We start from the raw sequence: 16,468 nt of genomic DNA, 5'->3' as shown, positions 1-16,468 counted from the left end.
GGTAATTAATAATCTCCTCCACCTCTAAATGTCTATGATTTTGGCTATGGAATGCCATCATACTCATAAATGAGCACTCATCCCATATGAGTTTGATTTGCAGCCAGGACAGCAGGAATTTGGGTCTAATTCGTATCTGGAAAATGTTGGCAAGACAACTTTTAGTTAATAGCCTGCTGAGGTACCATACAAGGGCTAAAACCAAGAGGAAATCTTGCTGCATATATCACGACAGGATTGATAGCGATGCTCATGGGATTCTTACCTGCGGAGCTAAGTAGCTCCCCCAGCAATTCCACACCAGTATGGTATATTAGTCTACAAGACTGGAGTTGGGTGCACACACAGTGACCACTGTAAGAAGGCTAGAAGGGGCCCATGAATAGAGCCTGCAATTCAAGTGGAGCTCAGGAGGGAGATGAGAAAGACAGGCCAGGGTATGCTGTCATGGTGCCTGCACAGATTGCAACAGTGGTCCAGGGGCATTCAGAAGTGTTCTTGCTACTTAGTGAGAAGCCTCACTAGCTTGGTCTGAGGGTACCACTCTGTCTAATTATGTGAAATAGATGGGAGGTGTCAAGAGGCAAGAGGCAGGAGAGCTATGGACAGCTTTGGCAGAGTGCGATTGGGAATCGATACTACAGCGCCTGCATGGCGGGCATGGGGCTCTGGGATTCATTAGCAGTCCCTTATACATGACTGATTCTGAGAAAGTTGGGGCAAAAGACAGGATTGAGACTTCAAAGACCAGAATGGCCAGTGGGGTCTAGATGAGTAACCTTCAGAAACAGGCAGCTATTAAGGTGTGGATTAGCGAGGGGCAGGAGCCCCTGGAAGGCTGACATAGGAAATGGGCAGGTCATGGCTGAGTGGAAGCAAGGAGAAAGATGGTAACAGACTGGTACTGTGCAGAGAGAGCTCCTATTCCAAACAAAACGTGATAGGATCTGACCAGACATACATCAAGAAACAGGCCGAACTCCTGAAGACACCCTAACTGGAAGCATTTCTGGTGATTCACGTGGACAAACAGAGAGTATGGTCCCTCAATCTATGCTGGTCACACGAGAGACCACGGGCAGATCCTTAACAGAGCTGTGTGTAAGAGATGCAGGAAGGTGGGCGGCTTCATAAAGTTTGCTACAAAAGCAAAAGAAAACAAAAAACCAAAACCAACCAACCAAACAAAAACCCAAGCACAGGCGGTTAAGGGGGAGACCCTGCCCACATCTGAGGTGCCACAGCTACGGGTGGCAAAGGGAGAGCTAGAGCTGACTTGAGATGAAGACCCAAGGCTTTGAGGAAAGAAAGAAGTTGTCAAGATCTACCAAAGGCCTGGGAGATAGCTGTGTGAATGTACTCCCCTCCCCAAAGAATGAGAGATGAACTCTTCTAGAGAAGGACACGAGCTCTCTAGGGACACTGCCCAGCATGCGAGCACAGCCTGTCACAACCCACCTAGACACTCACCTTTTCCATTAACAGCTAAGCCCGTGGCCATGGCAGCAGTCACGGGGCCAGAAACCTGAGGCACTAATGGATGTATTCGGGGTCGGCTCCCCATCCTGGCTCGTTCTGCACCAGGACCCAGCAAAGCTCCAATGGGCTTCTCTGCAGTCACCTCTGGTGCTATGGTGTCCTCGGGACCCTGCTCCACAGGGTCCAGCTTCTCAGGGCTGTCCCCGTGAAAGCCGTCCACCGAGGTCCTGCCCTTTACGGGGCTCTTAGGCACGAGAATCTTGATCCCTGACTTGGCCAGGTCCATGTTCTTGCGATTTGCAAGAGACGGGGCTGTGTTTTTCCTGAACTTCTGGCTGGTAGCCAACAGCTGGCTGTTTTTGGACTCATGATCTTTGCCTACCACAAGTGCTTTGGGGGTGGTCTTGGAGAGGCTGCTGTGGGTGGACCTGGAGATCTGCTTCCGGGCGTTGCTGGGGGAGGCTCTATTGGCACGGGCCAAGCTGCCCTCCTTCTGTCTCTCGCTGTGGCGCCGGTTGAAGTCAAGGATGTATTCCTCACAGTTCACCAGGTGCTGCTCTGGCTCCCAGGTGTCATCCTCGCTGTCGTAGCCCTTCCAACGCACCAGATACTCTGTCTTTCCTTTCTTGTTTTTCCTTTTGTCAACAATCCTTTCCACCTACATATGAGAGAAAGGTTAAAAGACAATCCTCATTACTTGAGAAAGCTGCAAGTTTAACAAGAACATATTCACCATCACCACCACGGGCATGACCACTACAATCACCACTAGCCCAGGCCATGAAGTCCTTTCTTTCCTGCCCCAATCAGTCCAAAACAAAAAGGCAACAGAATGTCAATGTCCCTGCCATGAGCTCAAACTATACGCGTATTTTATACTCAGAATGTAGGAATACTACACACAAATTAAAATGGTATATGGTGCCCCACTAACGTGTGAATTTTCTATGATGTTAATACCAGTTAGATTATTTTTCTGAAAAACCACACATACAATACTAAAACAGAACTGATATCGCCCTCCAAAATTCGGGGCTAAGGCAGAAGGATTGTTGTTGGCATCTGAAGGCCAGCCAGGGCTGCACAGGAGAACCCTGTCTTAAAACACCAGTTGTGTTTCAACCACATGAACTACTGGTAATTTCAGAAATGTACCTTTATTTTAAGTATAAACCGGAAATAAACTGGTAGCTATAAAAACAAAAATATATCCGCAGATGTGCATGAGGTAACTAGTTTCTTTATGAGTCAAAGAGGCCTTTGAGTTGGATCTAACAGGGGCCGTATGAGCCACCTGCAGTCAATGCTGGCCATCCCTAGGTGGCCAGCAGCAAGCAGTAAGCTATGAACAGCAAGGGCTTTCTGTGTCATGCAGCTGACTCAACCAAAGGAACATGAGTCTGGGAAACATGACTTTAAGGTATCAATGACAACCAACAAGACCCTTTCTCTCAATGTAATGCTCTAGAACAGTAAGGCTATTTTCTCTCAATCTTGGTTTTAATTTTTATGCTAATATCTTTAAAAGAAGGTGATGTTGATCGTTTAGTGATGACTGATACGTTGTACACCAAATTTACATACAGCCCTTATTTTGTATGCATCTAGTATTGTAATGTATTCCGTGACTATGACATTGTAAAAGGCATGCAGATGAAGGAAAATATTTGACATTAATGCCCACATATTATTGTAGAAATACCCATAATCTGCTGCGACAGCCACACTTAATGTAAAAGCCACCAGACTGCTCCAAGGTGGTCAGGTGTGAGGTTGTGCCATGCCTGGCAGGCAGAAGCTCATATGAGCTAACAGTTCTTTAATTAAGGCCCACAAAGGTCTAAGCTCGTCAAGTCTCCAAACATCAGTGTGTTTCTTTCAAAGTTACGGGTTAGAAGACCCAGTGCACACCAAGTTCTGTAACACTCCAAATCAGACTGCAACCAAATATGCACGTGGAAATAGCCCTAAAAGATATTCGTTCTTAAAAAAGATATGTCCTTTAACATATCAATAAGACGCAGAGAGAATTAAAACTTAGCTGTAGAAAAGCCACAATTTAAGCATTCATTATGGCTTCTATGTGAGAAGGATTAAGAACAGAAAGACTTGTCTGCATGGGAGGAAGATTTCGCAACCAACAGATCTCCTGAGTGAAGCACTGCTGTCAGGAAGGCATGAGTTGGTCCGCACAGCTGGTAACCCAGACAGGAGAGCTCACATACGCAAGCCTTTCAGTAGAAGTAAAAGGAACATTTCTGGAAAATTCCACAAAAATCAATTTCACAGCAGCCGCGGTTTAAAAGTTTTAAAGGTGCATAGGAAAGAGATCGTGCCTTAAAGTGAAACTTTGCTTTATGCTATTTTGTCCCCCAAAGTTCATTTCTGCCTCAGAAGTATGCACTCAACCAGAACAACCGCTTTTTCTCACTTCCATGTCCTTAAAGCTGAGGTGAGGTTATGGGGGCCACAGAATGGTCTTTCCCTCCTTTATTCTGAATGCTAGCTTTTTTTCTCCTCTGGGCCCCAGGACCCTGCCCTCCCCCCACTTTGCCAAAGGAGAGACAGTATGGGAACGAGTCTCAGCAGTTACCTGGGTACACATGTAGGCTTTTCAAATGCCCAGGACCGAATTGTTCAGCGGTGCCAAAAGAAGGCAATACTAAGCTAGTGGGCACCATGGGCGCTGCTAAAGAACAGAGGTTTTAAGTTTCAGGGCTATATGCTCTCCCAGCCACTCAACTCTTCTCAGAGGCAAGGAAGCAGAATCAAAATCAGAGCTGAAAACAGAGAGCCTTGCTATCTTCTGCGCTATTAACTTATTAGGTCATTGAAAATATAAAACCCGTTGTTTGAGTCCACCATAATCTGCAGTTGCTAGCCCCTCAGACTGTGGGGGAGCAATTCAACACTCAGGTTCAGATGTGCAACTAAATCTTATGATGGGTTCAGCTTGCAAATTGACACAACGTGGTGACTAGGAGACAGCCTGGAGTTGGCGAGGTGGAGTCACAAGACTGCGCACAAATACAAACTTCACACAACGGGGGACCTGAGTGTGTTCCTGCCCCCACTAGTGGACACTGTCTCCTTTGACAGAGGAAAACTGTTGGGCCTTGACTCTGTATCTAAGCAGCTGGCATGAAATATCTGACCAGAGCATCACTTGCACCAACAACATGTTGGACAGTGAACCTGCAACTACTTCGTGAGTCCTTTCACAGTGGCGAGGGAGAAAACGCACAGATGAGTGGAGACTCTTCCTTTCTCTACATCCCAGGTAACTCTTTTCAAAGTTTCTTAGGCCATGCCCTCCTCATGGTATGAATACAGGACAGCCCTAGTGACATGAGGTCAATGCCAAGAGTTTCGTAAAAGGTAATTCTCTGTGGAAAGAGCTGACGTGCAGGTACACCCACAGAAAAGCTTTAAGATGATGAAAGCCACAACTCGGAAGGAAAAAGGCAGGAAAATTCTACCCAAATCACTTTCCTTAATAATGTCACCCAGAGTCACACATGAAATTCAAACCCTATGCTCTTATTTGTCTGTATAGTAAATCAACTGAAGTTCTTTGAGCTATGATTTTCTTCTAAAACTAAAATGAGACAAGTAAAATCCAACCTTGTGTAATACCACAGGCCCTGCTGATGACTTGTAAAATAGTGGAATTAATTGGCAAGGAGAAATTGAACATCTAAGTCACCTCTTTTGGACTGTAATCTGGAGTGCCCAGGTCCAGCAATATATACCGAGGTTCTCAGGGGTACAGAAGACAGAATGGAACACTTGGCCGAAAGGCTCAGCAGGGATGCAAGCAAAGAAATCAACACCATTTCTGCTGCAGTTTAAGAAAAACAGCCCAAGGCATGCAAAATGCCACTGCCAGTTGCAAAGTCAGGACAGCAGAAATCTGACACATCAGATTACTGTCCACACCATCCCCGGAGCAGCACATTTACCTGGAATATGAGAGGTCCCTTGGGCCAGTATGAAGCCACAAACAGTGCCAAGTGGAGAGAATAACATATTAAAACTCTGCTTATAGAAAAAGAACTTTGGTAACCTATAAGATGCGAAAGACAAAGATGACATGCCAGCCACTGAAAAAGGCTGTCATGACTGTGAAGAAGAAATGGTGCCTCACGTTTTTAGGATAGTTTTCGTGTAACACACTTTCCGGCTTTATCCCGGCATGAAAGCAACATAGATCCCATAGAAACTGTACTTCAAACTTGGAATCCTGACTTTATAGGCTAGTGGGAACACAGCTGGACCCTGCTGTGGTACACAGCTGCAGTGTCTGTCACCAGGGGAAACAGCTGGCTCTCTAAGGGGTGAGGAGCTGAGCGCTCCTTGGGTACTACGTGAAACACATTTTTTTGTTAATTCCAAATTCCAACAGATTTACCAAGAGGTAATCCCATCAGAAGGGGAGCATCTATATCACAAAGCTAGAGCATTCCACAACTGAAACGAGGAAGAATTTAAACACAACTATCTGAAGATACAAAGAAACCCCCCAAAAAAGTGGGGGATCAGAGTCTTGGAATAGGGAAGCACATCACATCATGTTGCAGTTGGCAGGGCTCAGACAGAAAGCAGTCGGGGACAAATCTGGGTTGAAAGGAAAGCAAAAATCTAGGTAGGTGGCAGATAGTACCCATCACAGAAGGAGGAGGACCAACCAACTTCAACTTATTAACCCCTTCAAATCCGAGGCACATTTCTGAGTAATAATGTGTCCCAGGGCCCCTAAAACCAGCCAGCAACTCACCAATAGCCCTGGCTCATTACAGAGGAAGAAATTGTGACAATAATCAAAACAAGGATACATGAGTGACGTGTGTACGGTGCCGGGCAGGCCTAAGTTTGAAAAATACCCTTCCTGTGGAACCACACAGGACATATGCTTGCATAACCCTGAAGCAAAGAGCGGCCATCTCAGGACCTGGATCTGAGAACAGGCCCTTCTATTCTGGGGAGGTGAGCAAAGGGCCAGGAGACTCACTCCTCTACAGAGGCAAAGCTGGTTTTGTCTGTTTGTAAGTCTCTGTGAATAAAAAAAAAGCAAAAATGTAAATTCCCTGCAGCCTGCCCACAGGAGGCCTGTCTCCAGGGCCCCAGGCAGTGCTAGGCTAGGACTCATGCATAGGGGCAGGTGGAATGAGTTACACTTGAGCAGTGGTTAGGAGTCAATCCATAACTCAACCCCAGCCCCAAAGACGTCCTTGAAAACAAGAGCAAAAGGCTAAGTCAGAAGATACGTTGGTCAGCAGAGAGAGTGAACTAGTGGGGTAAATGACTGAGCCCATATGGGTTAACTACAAATGATACAGCCTGGTTTCAAAACCACCCTTGCCCACATTACATTTAATGGGATCGGACTTGTGAGCCATTCACCACCAGGCACCGTCTAAAGCAATAGTGTACACACCAGAATGTAGTACGAAATAAGCTCAGTTTAACACCAAACGAAAACAACAGCTTGGCAGAGGGCAAGGAAAGAGTCAGCTTTTCAAAACACTGTCACTGGTCCACAAGCCTGGGGGCTATCACCCCCACCCTCATCACAATACTGGGATGTGTATTCCAGTATTCCAATAGTGGGTGTGCTCCATTACACCCAGATTTATGTCAGTTTTATAGATTCAAATCCAAAGTCTCATCCTTGTGTAGCAAGTGCTCTGTCCACTGAGCCACCTCCCCATTCAAGTTTCTTTATGAGTAATATATGCAAGCAGAGAACGTTACAAATTACAGATACATCCAAGTCACAACACTGAAAATAGAGGTAAAGAAATGACTCCTGCAGAGAGAAGTCCAGTAAGACTCACAGCTGACTTCTCATCAGGAAAGATGGACAGCCGAAGAAAGTGGTACAGCACATTCAGGGGACCGGCTGTAAGCCTGTCAGTATTTCAGAGAGTGACCAACACATCTCTCTATTTACACCCTAATCAGGCCCCATCTGTTATTGGTGATGTCACTTTTCCTGCCGTGCTTTTTTTTTGTTGTTGTTGTTTTTTAGGGGTGTCACTGTGGGATTCACACATTATATTGCTCTATTTATGGGCACACCAACTGTTAACATACTACACTCAACTGTAACATACTACACCTCTGTGTAGTATTAAACATAAAAGACTATATATTTATTGTATGAGTCCAGAAATGAAAAGCTCTACAATAGGCAGAGCTACAGAAATAGGAGAGAGGCCAGTGTGCATCAGCACTTGGGAAGGGGATGGGGAGATGGACTGGTACCATAACGGGTTGCCTTGCTACTACTACACAGCCAGACAGGATGCTGCTCTTGCTCCGGGTTGTCTGAATACACGTCTCTCACCTTCAACAACACACCACTTTGCTGCAGTCTGCTGACAAAGGAGGAGGCTGTGGGTCCCTTTCTAAGCCTTGTATGCGACATCTCTACTCTCTCCTCAAAAAACTTGCTGTGGACATAAGATGGTGCTGTGTTCAGATAACGACAGACTCGGTTAATATGGATCTTCTCTACAAGAAATACTGAGGAATTTCTCCAGACCTGAAGGACCCAAATGAAAATCCACCCGAAAAACTCGCCTCTTCATCTGTCTGGTGGGCTGCACAGCGATGCCGAATGGTGGGGAAACAGGATTCAGTCAACTGACATTTATTTTTTCTTGGCTGAGCTGAGGCCATTAATGTAACTGTAACTGGTTGCTTTAGCCTGGATGAGGCAATACGGAGCGTTCTGTCATTCGTAAAACCCTGGGCAGCGAGTCAAGGCTGACAGAGTATCTTCCAGGACCAAGGTAATTTCAGAAGGAGCACAGGATGAAGATCCTGCCACTCTGTCCATGGCTCATGCAGCGTAAGGGCCCATAGGGGGGCAAACTCACAGCCACATCAATGACCCCTCCAGAGCTGACCCAATAATCAACGACATTTCATTTTGGAGATTGCCACTGTATCACGCAGGCTACAGTGGACATCTGATAACTCCTCTGTGAGAACCTGAGACTCCCGTCTCAACCCTAAGATGTAAATCACCACATTTCTGGGAGGCAGATGAGCTGACACCTGGCCTTGCCCCAACAGATCCGTACAGTCCCGACTGTGCACACCAGAGGCGGTGTGTCGCTGAGACCCAGGCTGACTGCCCAACAGTGCTGTTGTACAGCTTATGTTTAAGATAAATGGTTCAGTTCAAATTTGAGGGCCTGTCAGGAAATAGTCTACTTCTCCAACTGTCTACCTGACTAACCAGGTGGCACCATACTTTCCCTGGGGTGACTAAATGCTAGCTGTAAATGGGGGGGGGCATTTCCAGGTCTCCACATTGAGGCCCAGAGCAGCTTGGTCCTGACCCGGGACATTCAGGAGTGACCCCAACAATTCTACAAGCTAAAAGAAGGGTGGCTTTCATTTGCCGCCTGTGGTTTTCTAAGCAGCAGAACTGTAGAGGTCAGATGCAAATGCAACGTGTTCCCAGAAGAGAACTGTGAGTATTTTTGCCTTTGCCCAAGAGCAGAACAGCCATGTTCCATTTGTATGCAATGGATGGGGTGGCTACTCCTTGTTGTCAACTTGAAGTATCTGGAATGAACTACAATCCAGAAATAGAGGCCACACCTGTGATCCAAATCTTGACACAAAAAGACACACCTTTAATCTGGGCTATACCTTCTGCTGGAAGACTATATAAGAACATCAAAGAAGGAAAGTTTTATTCTTTGCCTGCTTGCCAGAAAATCCATTCCTTCACTGGCACTGGACTCGAGCTGTAGAAAATGGCCTTTAATCTAACTCAGAGTTCTGTGGTAGTGAGACACAATCGCTCCTGGCAACACCGATCTATTCCCGAGAGAGTGTTGAGCACCAAAGACACTCCACCTAGAGCCTTTCTTCTTGGCAGAACTGGTCTTTGGGTAAAGAAATGCCCATACCTCAACTACTGACAGAGTTACAGAGTATCCGTAAATGGATAAAACAGGACTGTCATATCCTGCCAAGACAGGGTAAGATAGTTTTGAAAAGTTTCTTGCCTTTGAAAATGGTATGTCAGTTACGTTAGGCCTTAGCCAAAGCTGGTTTCTTCAACGCTACAAACGTGACTTTGGGTGTTTGTCCAGGTAGCCAGTTGCAGTGTATACAGAAGAGCAGATGAGCTATCCAGCCTCATAGGACTGAGCAACTATTAGATTCTTGGACGACCCATTCACAGCTACAGCTAGCCATTGTTGGATTAGCTGGACTGCAGTCTGTAAGTCATTCCAACAAATTCACATGCTTGTGGTTGCAGGGTGTTCAAAGTCGCCCCTATGCTCAAAAGTCATACTTGGTTTAACAACTGTGCCCCTTAACATGTTTGCAGGCTTGGTCTCCTGCTGGAGGGAGGTAGTAGCAGCTGTACAAGGTGAACGCTAGCTGGTAGGATTAAGTCTTGAGAGTGTGTCCTTGTAGGGGACATTTGGAAACTCCAGCCTGTTCTAATCTCTGCTTCCAGGATGCCTTGAGGTAAGCAGCTCCCTCCAAGACCTGTTCTTACCCTGATATATATGCTTGCCTGCCTTCATTGTAGGTGTGTGTTTGAGCAAAAAAACTACTACTAATTTGCGTGGTGAACATGAAACTAAAACTTGTACGTTCAGCAGTGGAATGCTACGTGACAGGATTGGGATGGACAAAGGATACGGACAAAGCCTGTGTGTGACAGAGGCAATAAACGGGGCACAAGTAAACTTTATGGGTGAAAACAGTCTCTGTGCCCAGCAGATTACGACTCTATCCATCTAAGATCCATGCATTTTCATCTGTACTGACTAATTACGACACAACAGAAGATCAGCACATGGTCCTTGGTATAAGAAGAGTTTCTGGCTAACACATTCTTAAATGTGCGCAACAGCCCATAGCTACGCAACAGGGTTTCCCATGAGGAAGCCAGCATAACAGCTGTGAAGGCCCATGTGATGAACATGGAGACTGCTGATCCCAAAGCCAACACTGAACATGTGTGCACAAATGTAAAAAAGAGCCACCACAAAAAATCAGACAGAGATGCTGAGCAAAATACTGCATGATTTTATGCTCCAAATCAGGAAGGCCGATGCTCGGCTAAGGAAGTAACGGGAGCCCTGCACATAGACTCAGACAGGTGGGGGAGCAGTAGAGTGAGCGTGCAGGTGAGAGGACTCTAGCCGGCTCAGCTGCCTGTGACTGCATGCCCTGTCTGTGCTCGGACCAGCTCTGACAGCACGACACCCCCCATCTGTTACTGCCTTTGATCACAGAATTCTGTACTATCGTATACACCCAGTTTACTCTTAAAGCATCCGGCTTACTCTTAAAGCGAGTCAGCAGGATTACAACAGGAGTTTAATATTTCCAATGAGTTAAGTATTAAGTTAGCTTTCGAAATTCAGAAAAAAGGAGAAAAATTATTAGCATATTTCCATCAACCCCGGAAACTGCACATCACAGTGCTGTAATAATCACACTTCTCCCCTTGCCATGCAGATGCTAGATGCACAGCAGTAAAAAGACACTCAGAACATACATAAGAGGATATGAGCACACTCTATATATTGTAATTCTCTCACTTCAATAAGATCAAGAATTCTCTACGAATAAAAAGATTAAATGGATCTTTCTTGCTAAAGTTCTCACAGTTGCCATATTACATTTTAAAAAACAAACTCAAACTTGGGGAGGAAGAGTTGGCAGCAAGAGAGTTTACCCACTAAGCTATCTTGCCACCCCTATTCATTTGTTTTTCTTAAGAGGTCTACCTAAATTAAAATGAATTTTTAAAAAAAATCTAATGACAATGCAGCTGAAAAGAAGTTGCTAATAAGCTACTTTTCCAGGGGTTTCTGTTCTGGATACATGTAGAATGGTGCAAATACACGTACTTGCTGCTGTATGCTTAACAGAATACAACTAAATCAAATCTGTGTGTGTGCACCGTATACACAGGGTAAGAGAACTTCTCCACGCAGTGTCACGACTGTGAGACAACGGTGCAAACTCATTTCACAACTGTTTCCTCGTCAGATGCCTCCGAGCAGAATAAAGCAGTCGCTATTTCTCATGGGCCACACAGACCCAACACGCTAAATAGGGAGCTTGGAGAAGTCATATAAAGAAATTCCTGTTGTGAAACCGAATGGCTGGCACTATGTTGTACAGCCTGGCTTTATCAATGCCTAGAGACAAAGACGTAACTGTGGGGGGCTAAAACTAGACATGTAGGAATTCTGAGGCTGAGAATTTTCTGTTTAGTTCTATTTTCATAAGACCACAGAAAAGCTAGGAACTACAGTTTATCAGAATTTTCTTAAATTTGTTAAACTCTTACCAAAATATTCACCTGCAAACCTCATGTTTTACAAGAGAAACATCCAGCCCCATAATGACTTGGACACCTGGACAGACTCATGCGTTTGGACCAGCTGGTGGCTGAGAGAGTCAGCTTTGAGGCTTATACCTGAGCCCCCACTTCCTGAATTGCAGAGTGTGAGCAGGCTCCCTGGGCCACAATAGGAAGTAGCTCCCAACTCCACCTCCTTGTCACCACTGACTGTGTTCTATTAAACCGCGAGCCCAATAAATCTCTAAATTGCTTCAGCCATGTATTTTACAGCAATTAAAAAAAAACAGAACAAATAAACAAAAAAACCAGTCAAGATTATACTACAAATCTCCAAGCACACCCAAACTAAACCAAGTACAGAGTACACCAGGCCCAAGGTAGGCGCCCCACAAAAGAAACGCTTGTAGATCTCACCCATTGGGTTTAATTAAAAATATTCTCATCAATTATAAGCTGTTACTTTGTTGTTAAAAACCCAATCTTCTGCTAACAGAGATAAGCACATCCATCAGAGGGATAAAACTCACTCCTGTGTGAAATGCAGCGAGGCTGTTCTACAGCCCACAAAGCACAAGTGGACACTGTACGCACATAGAAGACTCAAAACCAACCAGGCCACTGAGACAAGAACAACTACTCTGGCAGAAATCAAATTTCCGCAACTTCCGCACAAATGTTTCAGACAAGGGCAGGGAAGCAAAAGCATCCTCCAGCATCAGCATCACAAGGCCGACTTCTGTGATGTTGCCTCTATTGGGCTCAAAGATCTGCTCTATGTACTCACTCAGTGGAAGACTCCATTCCCAGATCTCCCCCTCCACTTCTGCACGCTCTCCCGGTCACTAACTGCCCACTTCCACCGTTCTTTCCCAGGTACAGTCAGTTTTTATGAACACACACTCCTTAATCCACCATTATCTACCCCACTTCACAGGGCCATGAAATGGCTGCTTTGGGTAATTTTGTTGTTCCATATTCTTCCCCAAAACTCAGTAGAAAGCATTTGCCAACATATTCCTCTGTATACGTGAAGTCCTGCCCTTCCAGTTCTAATGTGGTCCGGTATTTTTAATTGTCCCCACTTGAAGCCCCTTGGTTTGGTGGGTGCCGCTCTCTTGATTTTCCACTGTCACTCATTCCGTCTTGCTCTCTTTAAATGTGCGAATTTGGTACAACCATTCTTGCGCTGTCCTCACCAGGTTTCGCTTTGTCGTGGTGGTAAGCCATGACTTCCAGCTAACCAGGTGGCAGGGGAAGCAAGCAGGAAGGTAAATGGCTGACTCTCCACTGCACCTTTACAGAGCTTGGTGGTACCCAGGGATGGAAGCTGCAGGTTAGTCAAACACAGTTCTACTGTAAGATAAAAACCATCTGAAGAACAGATTCTGCTTTAAAACGCACACCAAACAACAAATTAAACTACCGAGAAAAGCTATGAGATCACAGATGAAATAAAAATGACAAAATATACAATTGTTAGTATGAGATGACTGTGTGTGTGTGGGTGTGAGAGTCCATTTACTGTTCTAGTTGCCATAGAAATTTTGTACTCATCTGAAAATGGAAGAGAAATCAAAGCAAGGTGAAATCTGGGTGATCCACGCCTTTCAATGAGGAGAAAGTATCAGTGTGTACTCTGTGTGTCGGGAGTACTGGTGTGCAGGTGTGAGGGGGCCTGCCCATCAGCTGGCTCCAGGATGCTCTCCTTCCTCTTGAAGGCAAGCACTGACTTGTTCACTTTGACAGAGACAGGCATGAACTCCTTTTCATTCCCAATGTTTAGCCCAACCTACCCTTAACTTCTTTTTGAAGGGGCAAGTCCTAGTTTGTATCTTCTCAACTGAATCCATGCTTTTACTTTCTGTTATTATTTTCTGTTCTTATTTTTTTCCTTTGGCTTTCCCAATGTTCTTTTTCTAATCTGCAATTCAAACACAAGGCTAACAATGATTTGGTTCTAGGTGTTCTCTTAATTTCCCTGTGAGTTCCTCAACAGCTCACAAAACAATGAGTTTAAAATTCCAAAATGCTTAATTAAACATTCAGTTTCTAATCTAGGAACTACCAACCACAGAACATAGTATGATTTTAGTCTTTCTTGGTTTTTGCTGCTTTGTGACTTATTACAAGGACAAATTAAGAACGCATTTGTCAGGCATGGTGACATATACCTTTAATTCCAGCACTAAGGAGGAAGAGGTGGGTGTTTCGTCGTGAGTTCAAGGCCAGCCAGGGCTACAAAGTGAGATCCCACCTCAGGAAAGAGAAAATGAGGGGTAGGGTGGGGGGGGGGGAGGAAAAAGAAGGGAGGGGAGGACTACTTGAAAACCCACTTGCTCAAACTCTACAGCCCCTAGCACAGACAAACTGTGGTTATGCCAACTGTCTCCTTCTGTAATACCCCACTGATAAATCTTCCAGATACTTAAAAAGTCTTCAAATATTTCACACCAGGTATAGATTGAACTTCTGACAACTTTGCTTGATCTATTTTGAAGCAATGCTATCAGAGGCAAACAATGTAAAAGTAATCTCATCTTCATGAAGAGGTATGCTTATGCCCACTTAACAATGAGCACCTTTTGTCTTTTCACCTTTAAAATTTTATTTTATGTTTCTGATACTCTGGTGATAATTATTGTGATTTTAAGTTATCTGTATTTATTTTGATGATTTCGTTCTATTTACTGTTTTGCATATTTTTCTCCCTCTTCATAATCTGCATGCTTCTAAATGGTTGCCCTTAAATCTTCTAATATGCCTGTGACAGTTAATCTCAATTGTCAAGTTGATGAGACCGACAATGATCTAGGAAGTGGGCCTCTGGGTATGTTTGCAGCTGTGTATCTTGATTAGGTTTTTTGATGTGGGAAGATCTGCCCACTGTGGGTGGCAACATCCCCTGGGCTAGGATCCTCAACTGTATGAAAAAGAGGAAGTGAACTGAGCACAAACATTCACTGTTTGCTTCTTTATGGATACAATGTGAACAGTTGCTTCCAGTACCCACTACCTTGACATCCCGGTCATGATGGACTGCATCCTGAGACTGAACCACAATAAGCTTTTTTATCACTAAGTTGCTTTTGTAGGGTACTTTGTAACAGCAACAAAAAGTAACGAAGTAAATGCCTGTCTGTTAATTATACCTAAATGTACTACTTCTTCCTAACCAAATCAAAGGACAGGAAAGATTATTCTTTTGATTCTTCCTAATGCTACAGAACTTATTTTCACTTAATTTTTATTTCCCCCAAATTCACCAACATTAATGTTGGTTGTTTCTGTGTATCTGAGAGTGCTCAAACGTTCCTGCTGCCTCTTCCTTGGCTTATCCTTTATATCTCATGTCTTTCTGGCTCTGATTTCTTCTTTTTCTTTTCTTTCTCTCTCTCAAATATCCTCTGGTGTTCCGGTTTTCAGCATCCACTTATCAGTGGTAAACATTTCCCATTGCTTGTCTGGAGGCATCTATTTTACCTGGATCCCACCAGCTCTCAGCTAACTCTTCTATTAGGAAGGTGTCCAGAAGGACAGCTATTTTCTCAGTTCCAGCTTCTTGCTTCTGAGACCCACACTCAGGCCACTTTTGGTCCTTCTCAGGACTGTCACGATCTTCTAGTTCAGCTTTGATATGCTATGCTTTGGGTCCAGATTAAATGGGTTTGGGTTTCAAGACACTCCAATTTGAGAATATTTAAAAAAAAAACCACAATGGTATCTTTGACGCTGTCATTTTCAAATCTTTTCACTGGCCCTGTCTTCTCTCTTGAGAAATACAGAAGCAAGCTGTCCCTTCGTGGTCTTTAACCCCATGAGGGGCAGCACTAAGGAAGGTCAGTTTCTGTCCTGAGGATCTACAAAATCTCAGAAAAGTGGCTTATTTCCTTGATTACTTTTGATACGTAAGTGGAAAACCATGGTTTTCTTGGAGAAACTTTACATCACTTAGCCTCATGGGAAATATCATGTTGCAACAGGAACCAAGTGCATCAAAATGGGGCTGGCTTAGAGAAGAGTGAGAGCGATTGTAAGGACGCCTGCCGGTGAGCTGGGGAACTCTGCGAGAATTCCTGTGTTTGAGCATAAAAGAACCTCATTTTTGCTCCAAAGAACAAGAAACTGTGTACTGCTGTTCTATTTAACCATGAAGTGGGGTGGGAGATGTTCCACCTGCAAAGGCATGTTTTGCTTGACTCAGCCAGAGTAGCCAGGAAGGAACTGCCAGGTCTTTAGAACCAAGGTAAACTAATGAGACCCTGTCCCATACAAGCTTGAGAATAAATGCCACCTCTTTAGGCTATTTATAAGGAAATGGCTTCGGAGTTACAAACCAAAGATGAACAAATTAAAGAGCGATCAATGATGTTTTATCTATCATCACAGACGTAACTCACACTGTTATCCACAGCAGACTATTCATTACATCAGTTAAACAATCTTCCCCAAAGTTAGAAGTGTGAGTTCAATTTGTTTCCTTGTTAGATCATGTGTAGAACTATTTCATAAGGCAGCTGTAAAAATGCTGTTTCACACAACACTAAGGATTCTAAGTGCAGGCAAGGATGACTTTCCTTTAGAAAATAAAAGCTGGAGGAGTCAGTTGTTACTAGCTAGTATCTTCTTCAC

At 44.4% G+C, this 16,468-nt stretch overlaps 1 protein-coding gene across 3 annotated transcripts in view; it reads right to left on the bottom strand.

Moving 5' to 3' along the window:
* Cdyl (chromodomain Y like) overlaps positions 1-16,468 on the bottom strand; it is a 221,924-nt gene that overhangs the window by 61,208 nt on the left and 144,248 nt on the right. For 2 of the 3 annotated variants that reach the window (XM_048428142.3, XM_085699379.2), the window contains one exon: positions 1,471-2,137. The exons of the other annotated variant lie outside the window; for it this stretch is intronic. In XM_048428142.3, the coding sequence (XP_048284099.1) occupies positions 1,471-2,137 (667 nt within the window). The remainder of the gene's footprint in view (positions 1-1,470; positions 2,138-16,468) is intronic. 3 annotated transcript variants of the gene reach the window in all.

The sequence above is a fragment of the Myodes glareolus genome, chromosome 14, assembly GCF_982192425.1.
Source record: "Myodes glareolus chromosome 14, mMyoGla1.1, whole genome shotgun sequence".
Taxonomy (NCBI): domain Eukaryota; kingdom Metazoa; phylum Chordata; class Mammalia; order Rodentia; family Cricetidae; genus Myodes; species Myodes glareolus.
This window is presented reverse-complemented; position numbering and strand designations above follow the sequence as displayed.